Here is an 8,031-nt window from a genome sequence, read left to right as displayed (position 1 = left end):
GTTATATGAAGGAGTGCTAGACTACCACTGGTTACTGAGGCCCTTACCCGCTTGTAGTTTCTCAGAAAAGAACAAGATTAAATATTGGTTTATTTACATCTTATATACATCTTAAATTGCAGTAATAACAAATCATAAATATCTTGTCAAAGTCTCAGCTACATCGACATATACAAAGTGCCATGTACTTTCCACACAATGGCCAATTTTAGACACCGCTGCCATTTGCCAACATGCTTGTCATCTATGTGCACGTGTGGGCAGCAGGCAAAATAAAAAGAAAAATGGACTCACTTAAACTTAATTTTTCCAACTCAAGAAGAAAACATTACTGGTGCAACTGCTTGTGTCGTGTTTCTTATCCCACGGTATCCCACTGCGTTGTGTGCATTGCTTTTTTTCTTCAAAGGTTGTCTATCACCTATTGCACAAATAAGAGGCACTCTTACGTCCCATATCCACACAATATCTCACACCATGCACCCCCAACAACTCACAAATGTGTGAAAACTCAGTCTGTTGACTGCTCTCAAAGTTGTCATATCACAATCTCTGACTTCATTTTATTGTCAGGAGCAAATCAAATGTTTAGCATAAAATAATGTGACTATGCTTGAACTTCAAGGTCAAAGGTTGCTGGAATGGACACGTAAATTTTTTTTCCCCCAAAATACATTGCCACAAAGGTAGGAATTTCTCCATAATACAGCAGACATTTTGAAGCACTGTATATCTAAACAACCAAACGCAGTGACAGTTTTTGTTCCGTTTGGTTGAATTAGAAACACAGACACAAATGAAATGTGTGCAACACGTGGAACATAAGACTTGGATGCATGTTCACAACAAACAAGGTGGTGCCATAGAGCCAAACTGAAGCACAGACCCTTGTTGTGCTTTAAACTTATTGACAGCAGATGAAAACCGATATTAAACATCCAACCACCTCCTCAGTTCACTCGGCATGCTCGTATCATCAGCAGCTGCAGAAGGATGAACAGTGGTGAGACGATGAGGCCAAACCAAAGGTCTCTGGCTTGTTCTTGCTCCGCCAACTTTTGGCACAGCAGCACCTCACAAACCAGCTTCAGACTGAGCACCGTCAGCACCCAAAGCAGCCGTAGCACTGCCAGGCGCTTCTCATTCTCCTGGTAAAGCCGGATGGATACTATAGCCGTGAAGTAGGTGCTGAGACCGTCAGCGGCAAACAAGGGGACGAACACCAACCACCAGCTTAACGTGGGGGTGAACATGTCAGCACGAAGGGCAACCAGCATACTGAAAATCAGCAACGCCAGTAAGTGAAGAAAGAGTTCAAAGGTGGCAAAGCCTAGCCACTGAACAAGTTCACGTAAAGAGAACAGCATGGTGGAGAAATCTGGATGTTCAGTTAGATATGTACTGTTGAAAAGCAACTGGTGCCTTGAGTAGATGCCACCCAACAGGAGTTAAGACTTGCCAAATGTGTCTGGTCGAGGGAGGTCATAAAGCTCATAAGAGACACTTCACTTTTCGCTACATCTCTGAATCCATCCAGATGCAAGATGTACTCCAAGTCTCTGGATATCAGAAAACACTCCTAGAAAACAATGACAATAAAAGTGTGAGGACATGACCTTTATTTAATTCGTTTAGCAGCATCGACTGGCCGTATATGCACACATTTTATCGCACACATTCATCTGGCATATCAGCTAGTGTTATCCAAGCGAAAACTGTTAAATTCAGTCCATATTGAAGCGCAGACAACGAGGCATCGTCGCAGAGAGCTTAACATTGGAGCCAGCCTCATAGCAACACAAGTTCTAGCAAACAACACATTACCGGAGAGGAAACAGTCAAACTAGCGTTCTAAATAACTCTTGAATTGACGTGTATGGACACGTAATTGTGTGACTACACGTTTCTGTACCTCAGTCGGAGTGGAGTGCTGTCTTTTCCGTTTAGTTGTGGAAAAGCGACCATGCACAATGCTAACACGGCATTAGCATCGTCATTTTTATCTCACCGTTGCGGCAACATCGCGAGAATACCATGCAATAGTACAGTGGCCGATACACTACTACTTGTGGCGTCTGTTTTTAACAAATTGCCCAATGTTTTGACGTGTCAAATTAATCCTACGATAAATTCCACAATGTAATTATTCGTTTGATGGGATATGCCTAGTAAAATTGTTTTGGTTTTAGCAACCACCGAGTCGCTAGATGGCGATAGTGATAACTAGCTAAGTATTAACAGTGTGAGTCGAATCTAAAGAAGAAAAATCGACTAGTAAGTCAATCCACTGAAGGAGAGTCACGCAGTTGCACTTGCCTAGTTTCTCCAGGTAAGTACAGTTTTTAACTCTTTCGTTTTATTATTAGTTTCTTGTTGAGGTCTTTTGGAAGTTTTGCGTAACTTCAAACATTTTTCCTGCCAGAAATGACCACCCACTTGAGTTTGCCCGCTGTCTTCAAACGCACCCAATCCAAAATGTTAAAAATGTGTCAAAGTTGTTTGCTTACAACCTAATTTATAGTGTTGTGTTTATGCTCATTAATGGACTTGGTAGCATTATATAAATAGACTTTTAAAAAGCCATTTAGTAAACCACAGTTGTATGAGAAGCAGCTTCACGCATGCTTGGTCAGTTTTAACGCTGACTGAACCGTGATGAAGGACAATGATGTGCATGAGGTGATTCTTCATGGAGACATTCCCAATGTCTTCTCCTCATTGTCTATATTTGTGTGTACAGCATTTGTCTGTCTCAGGGTCAAGATGCAGGTACCAGTACAGTCCATCATTCATAGTGGCTACTTCCATCCAACATTAAGATACTGGCAGACCTGTGCCACAGATATAAGAGCAGAAAACTTAATATACCCAATTTTCATCACGTAAGTGACAAACGTTATTTTTATGTGAAATTCAATGACATTTTAAGTATGGGGCTTTAATTTTCTGTTTGTTACAACAACATAAATGAAGGCATAATGGGTTACAGTAAGTTTTTCTCTTGGTCTTACTCCATGTTCCTTGCCAACTGTATAGAGACAATGTTGATGCTGTGGAGCCTATTGGAAGCCTGCCTGGACAAGCCAGGTGAGAAATACGACACAAAATCCAGATAGTATTTAATTCGAGACTACATCGAATTCCCCATCCATGTTCATGGGTGGAAAAATGTGTGCAAAAATGGCAACTGATATGAAAGGGTGTGTCCTGAGATAAAAAAAAAAACACAAGTCAGGGTGGATCGAGCACAAAATGCTGTTTCTGGACACAGATAAGATGAGCAAGTGTTACATGCAAACGGGTGATGTTGTTGTGAAACTTGGTGGTACATTTTACAACAATATAACATTTCTCATTCATAATTCTGATTGTCTTCACGCTTGTAGACTTTGGTCATTTTCAGTCAAAGCATGCTATTTCACTGACCTATTGGTTTGGTTGATGTCTGATTGCAACGATTGCACGCATGTTATGAATGGGCATAATAATAAACTAAACAGCTTCATTGATCGTAAAGAATTTGGTTATGTAAAATTGGTTGTTGATGAACCATGTCTTGAAACTAGGCATTATGAAGTGCACTAAAGCATCAACCAGCACTGTTGAAAATCAATTAGTTGATAACAAATCTGTGGCCCAAAATACTCAAACATAGAATATTAATTGATAGGCACCAAGTACTAATTAGATAATTAATTAAGTTAGTATTATTTGCAATACAAGTTAGAAGACTAAGGCTGATAATTAAATCGGTATAAATAATCAATCATGTTTTATAATTTACAATGAATACGCTTCTAATGTATTCCCTTTCATAGATATGGAGTGAATAAACTGGAGGGAATGTTGCAGCCGCTCGTGATGAATGGTTTGAAGTGTGTGCTGATTTTTGGGGTGCCTGCAAATATAGCAAAGGTATGTACAATGAATGTTCAATGAGAGCAAGGATATAGATGGAAAGTGTCACTGTATTTGGATGTAATGAGAACTAATGCGTGGACTGAATCATTTATTCATTAAGGGGATTCATATGGACTGTAATGTTGAAAATATGTTGCATGTTAAATTTTGGGAAGTTTAAAATCATCGTGGAAAACAGAATTCCTGCTCTTAAAGTTAAGTCAGAATATATGCAGATAAGCGGATCTTTTGTGGTTTAGGATGACAGAGGGTCAGGGGCAGACACAGATGACACACCAGCCGTGATGGCCGTGAAGAAGATCAGATCTGTTTTCCCTGATCTGCTGGTGGCATGTGACGTCTGCTTGTGTCCCTACACGTCACATGGTCACTGTGGTCAGTGTTACATTTTGTGATAGACTGTCTTCAGCAATGTTTTATGGATCAGTGGTCTCTAATAAGATGGCCAGTGGGTTGGCACAGAAAATCCTTATGTATTTTCATTACTGTTCCAGGTATCTTGAATGAAGATGGCTCTCTGAACAATGATGCCAGCTGTTTGAGACTGGCAGAAGTGGCATTAGCCTACGCCAAAGCTGGTAAACACAGTTTTGTATAATCTGTTGGTCTGCCTGTCTGTCTGTCTGTCTGTCTGTCTGTCTCATCTATTTTATCTATCTATCTATCAATCTTCATATATTTGGGGTGCCTTCACACGAAAATTCACTTGTGCGAGTTTCCTTGTCTCGATAATAGAATTTCAGAATACTTCATGAGAAATAGATATTGACTATATATCATAAGGTCTCTCACGTGATTGAAAAACTAACAGTAGTACATATAGGATTGAGTTAAAAAAAACATTTTGATTAAGTTGGCTATAGGTTTTAACACTGTTAGTGGTCTGTTGTGTTTCAATATACTGTTGACTGTTGTCTTTGTGGTAGTCCCATTACCATATGTGAAGCGCTTTGTTACCCATGCATCTGTTAGAAAATATAAATAGTTATTTTGTAATGTATTATATGTATTGTGGTTGTATAAAAAGATACAAGGGAAATGTATCCAAATTGGGGGAATAGTGAGAAATACTATGAACTATGTATATTTTTACCCCAGTTTTAACTCAATATTGAAGGTCTGTGTTTTACTGCAGGTTGTCACATAATTGCTCCCTCTGATATGATGGATGGCAGAGTCTGGGCCATAAAACAAGCATTGCTTGCAAATGGTTTAGGAAACAAGGTACGTTGCACAGGAAAAGAATTACGGCAAACTATTATTATTATTAGTAGTAGTAGTAGTAGTAGTATTGAGTGAATCTAAAAAGGTAACATCATATGTTAATTTAGACCCGTTCCCATCCCCCCGGGTTCAGATCAGCCAGTGTTTTCCAGTTAATGGTAGTAAAACCAATGTTAGTATAGCAAACAAAATTAAAGTGTGCTGCTCTGTAGTGTTGTACAGGACCAAGATGCAATATGTTTTCCTCTCATTTGTTGCAAAAATCAATTTCATCCTAATTCAAATGATTTATGTATGTTATGCATATTTTTATTTCCAGGTGTCAGTGCTAAGCTACAGTGCCAAGTTTGCTTCATGTTATTATGGCCCCTTCAGGTAAGTCAAGGTATAGTATACAAACATTGCGTATTTAAACATATTGAAACTTCTAGCGGTGCCTGTGCAGAGATGCTGCACAGTCCAAGCCAGCTTTTGGGGACAGGCGCTGCTACCAACTTCCTCCTGGAGCGAGAGGGCTTGCCATTAGAGCTGTGGTAAACAATAGTATTCACTCTACTCACAAAAAGTACCATATTTTCCGGACAATAAGTCGTTGTTTTTTTTTTACAGTCACATTATATCATTTCAGATGTTATTTTCACACTAAACTGAATGAGGGCGTCCTAGGCCTGTGGAATAATTGGAACTGCAACTGACGATGAGTCTGACGTAAGCCACGTAAAAGAGAAAGCACTGTATCTTGTACCTCCGGGGTTAGCGGAGTTGTTTACAAGTGACAACAAGGATGAAGATTTCGTTGGATTTAATGATTTGGAGTGACGCAGATGGTTCGATAAACTTGTTAGCATGTTACTTATGCTATAGTTATTTGAATAACTCTTAATATGTTACGTCAGGCACGTTCTCAGTTTCTTGTTTATGTGTTTATGTAACTTTAGCATACTGTACCTTCAGCCTGTTGTTGCCCCTTTTTTTTTTTTTTTTTTTTTTTTTTTAAATTGCCTTTTAAGATGACATGTCTGTTCTTGGTGTTTCATTTCCCCCAAATTATACGCCGGTGCGACTTATATAAGTCTTTTTCTTCTTTATTTAGCATTTTATGGCTAGTGCGACTTATAGCCCGGAAAATATGGAACACACTCAAAACTGACATTTCATGAGTCAGCAAATTGCACTAAAACTTTTATTGGTGTACTTTATATTACCTTCTTGTTGCACTTGTGCAACTGTTCGGTGTTTTGGTAATATTTGGACAAGTCACTTGTCTCAAGCCATCGGCATCGTACAATTGTAGAACTGCTTTATAATGTCACCCTCATCATACTTTCATCAATAAAAGGAACTCACCATTGCGAGCTTTCAAACAGGATGTTCTCAGAGGGACATTCATCAGCAAGTTCCAACAAAGATCGAGAGATGGAAGACTCACAGATATAATAATATTAATAAATGTTGCTGTTCAGATCCTTTTTTTTAGAGGAATGGGACGTTGTGCTAAAAATATTGAAACATTGGATGATTGTTCATTCAAAGGTTTTGAGAAGGTCCTATTATGTTCACCCGTAAAGTCTTTAGTGAATTTCAGGTTCATCTTCAACACAATGCTGAATATTCCCAATTGTATACATGTACATTTGGTTTACAAATGCTATAAGGTGAAGTTTGTGTAACACCTCTGTGCCTCAGGAGCGTGATGTAAGAGAAGGAGCTGATATGCTAATGGTGAAACCGGGTCTGCCGTATTTGGACATAGTGAGAGAAGTCAAGGACAAGGTGTGTTTTAATGATGAGCAATTGAAGAAGGAAAAAAAAGACCTCTTTCTCCAAGTGTTTTAAAATGTTATTTGTCATTAGGCTGTAATGTGATGTAGTGAGAAATGTTTTCTTCTGTTTCTTCTCAGTTCCCCACTCATCCCCTTGCTGTCTATAATGTGTCGGGAGAGTTCGCCATGATGTGGCATGGAGCACAAGCCGGAGCGTTTGACTTGCGAGTTGCTGTGATGGAGGCCATGACCGCCTTCCGCAGGGCAGGTGAGCACGCGCGTGGTTGTGTGTGTGTGTGTGTGTGTGTGTGTGTGTGTGTGTGTGTGTGTGTGTGTGTGTGTGTGTGTGTGTGTGTGTGTGTGTGTGTGTGTGTGTGTGTGTGTGTGTGTGTGTGTGTGTGTGTGTGTGTGTGTGTGTGTGTGTGTGTGTGTGTGTGTGTGTGTGTGTGTGTGTGTGTGTGTGTGTGTGTTGAATATTGAAAAAAAATTACTGTCAATCTTCGAACTAATATTTTTTCCTTTTTAAGGTGCTGACATTATCATTACTTACTACACCCCTCAGTTGCTCAACTGGTTGAAAGAGTGACGAATGAAGATCAGAGCCTCATTGAAGAAGATATTGTCTTTAAAGCTAACGACCAAAAAGCTGCACTTGAAAATGTCAGGGCAACATGCTTTGACAAATTCAGTACATTTAGGCATTCATTTAAAGTCTTTGTTGGTGGGATGTGTGTAAAAATATGTTATATTAGTTTTTGTTGTATGCATTTTTTTTTTATATCCCAGATTCCTAGCTATATAAATTACAATCAAACAATTTAAAAGTTCTCTTTTGGCTCAAATTTCTTAATGAACCTAAAATGCACCTCTACACTTAAACTTAGGGCAATTTGGCTCAACATCTTTGGATGCAAACCCCCAACTGCTGAATGAAGTTATGAAAAAAGTACTGAAACATGAAACAATTGGATATGTGCATTCAAAACTTGAGCAGATATCAATATGAATAAACTTGTTCAATAAGTTTATTCAAAATATTATTACATTTTTAGGTTCCTCCTAAAATTCAAACCGAAAGTTTATTAAGTTTAACTTGATCATTTTTGCATGTATTTCCAAACAC

General features: G+C 38.8%; 2 protein-coding genes across 3 annotated transcripts; one reads left to right on the top strand and one right to left on the bottom strand.

Annotated features, from left to right (window-relative positions):
• Positions 1–72: 72 nt before the first annotated feature.
• On the bottom strand, positions 73–2,221 carry tmem203 (transmembrane protein 203). Its single transcript, XM_085925459.1, has 2 exons — positions 1,913–2,221; positions 73–1,579 (listed from the first exon to the last, which is right to left on the bottom strand). The coding sequence occupies exon 2, from the start codon at positions 1,365–1,367 to the stop codon at positions 951–953; it is 417 nt and encodes a 138-aa protein (XP_085781585.1). The 5' UTR covers positions 1,368–1,579; positions 1,913–2,221; the 3' UTR covers positions 73–950.
• alad (aminolevulinate dehydratase) lies at positions 2,075–7,717 on the top strand. Of its 2 annotated transcripts, none has more exons than XM_085925458.1 (12): positions 2,075–2,329; positions 2,757–2,882; positions 3,037–3,087; positions 3,819–3,915; positions 4,161–4,296; positions 4,416–4,499; positions 5,057–5,145; positions 5,465–5,520; positions 5,591–5,678; positions 6,832–6,918; positions 7,047–7,176; positions 7,436–7,717. In XM_085925458.1, the coding sequence occupies exons 2-12, from the start codon at positions 2,764–2,766 to the stop codon at positions 7,492–7,494; spliced, it is 996 nt and encodes a 331-aa protein (XP_085781584.1). In that variant the 5' UTR covers positions 2,075–2,329; positions 2,757–2,763; the 3' UTR covers positions 7,495–7,717. The 2 variants fall into 2 exon arrangements, with proteins under 2 accessions (XP_085781584.1, XP_085781583.1); XM_085925457.1 differs by having other exon boundaries at positions 2,077–2,329; positions 2,741–2,882; positions 7,436–7,716.
• The last annotated feature ends 314 nt before the right edge of the window (positions 7,718–8,031 follow it).

This window comes from Syngnathus leptorhynchus, chromosome 12, assembly GCF_054491065.1.
Source record: "Syngnathus leptorhynchus isolate UIUO chromosome 12, UIUO_Slep, whole genome shotgun sequence".
Lineage (NCBI taxonomy): Eukaryota > Metazoa > Chordata > Actinopteri > Syngnathiformes > Syngnathidae > Syngnathus > Syngnathus leptorhynchus.
This window is presented reverse-complemented; position numbering and strand designations above follow the sequence as displayed.

Excerpts from the sequence above, each read along its gene's own strand:
- tmem203 (XM_085925459.1), bottom strand. The coding sequence starts at position 1,367 with ATGCTGTTCTCTTTACGTGAACTTGTTCAGTGGCTAGGCTTTGCCACC.
- alad (XM_085925458.1), top strand. The coding sequence starts at position 2,764 with ATGCAGGTACCAGTACAGTCCATCATTCATAGTGGCTACTTCCATCCA. Across the intron at positions 5,146-5,464 it reads CAAATGGTTTAGGAAACAAG|GTGTCAGTGCTAAGCTACAG; the intron begins GTACGTTGCACA and ends TTTTATTTCCAG. Across the intron at positions 5,521-5,590 it reads TGTTATTATGGCCCCTTCAG|AGATGCTGCACAGTCCAAGC; the intron begins GTAAGTCAAGGT and ends GTGCCTGTGCAG.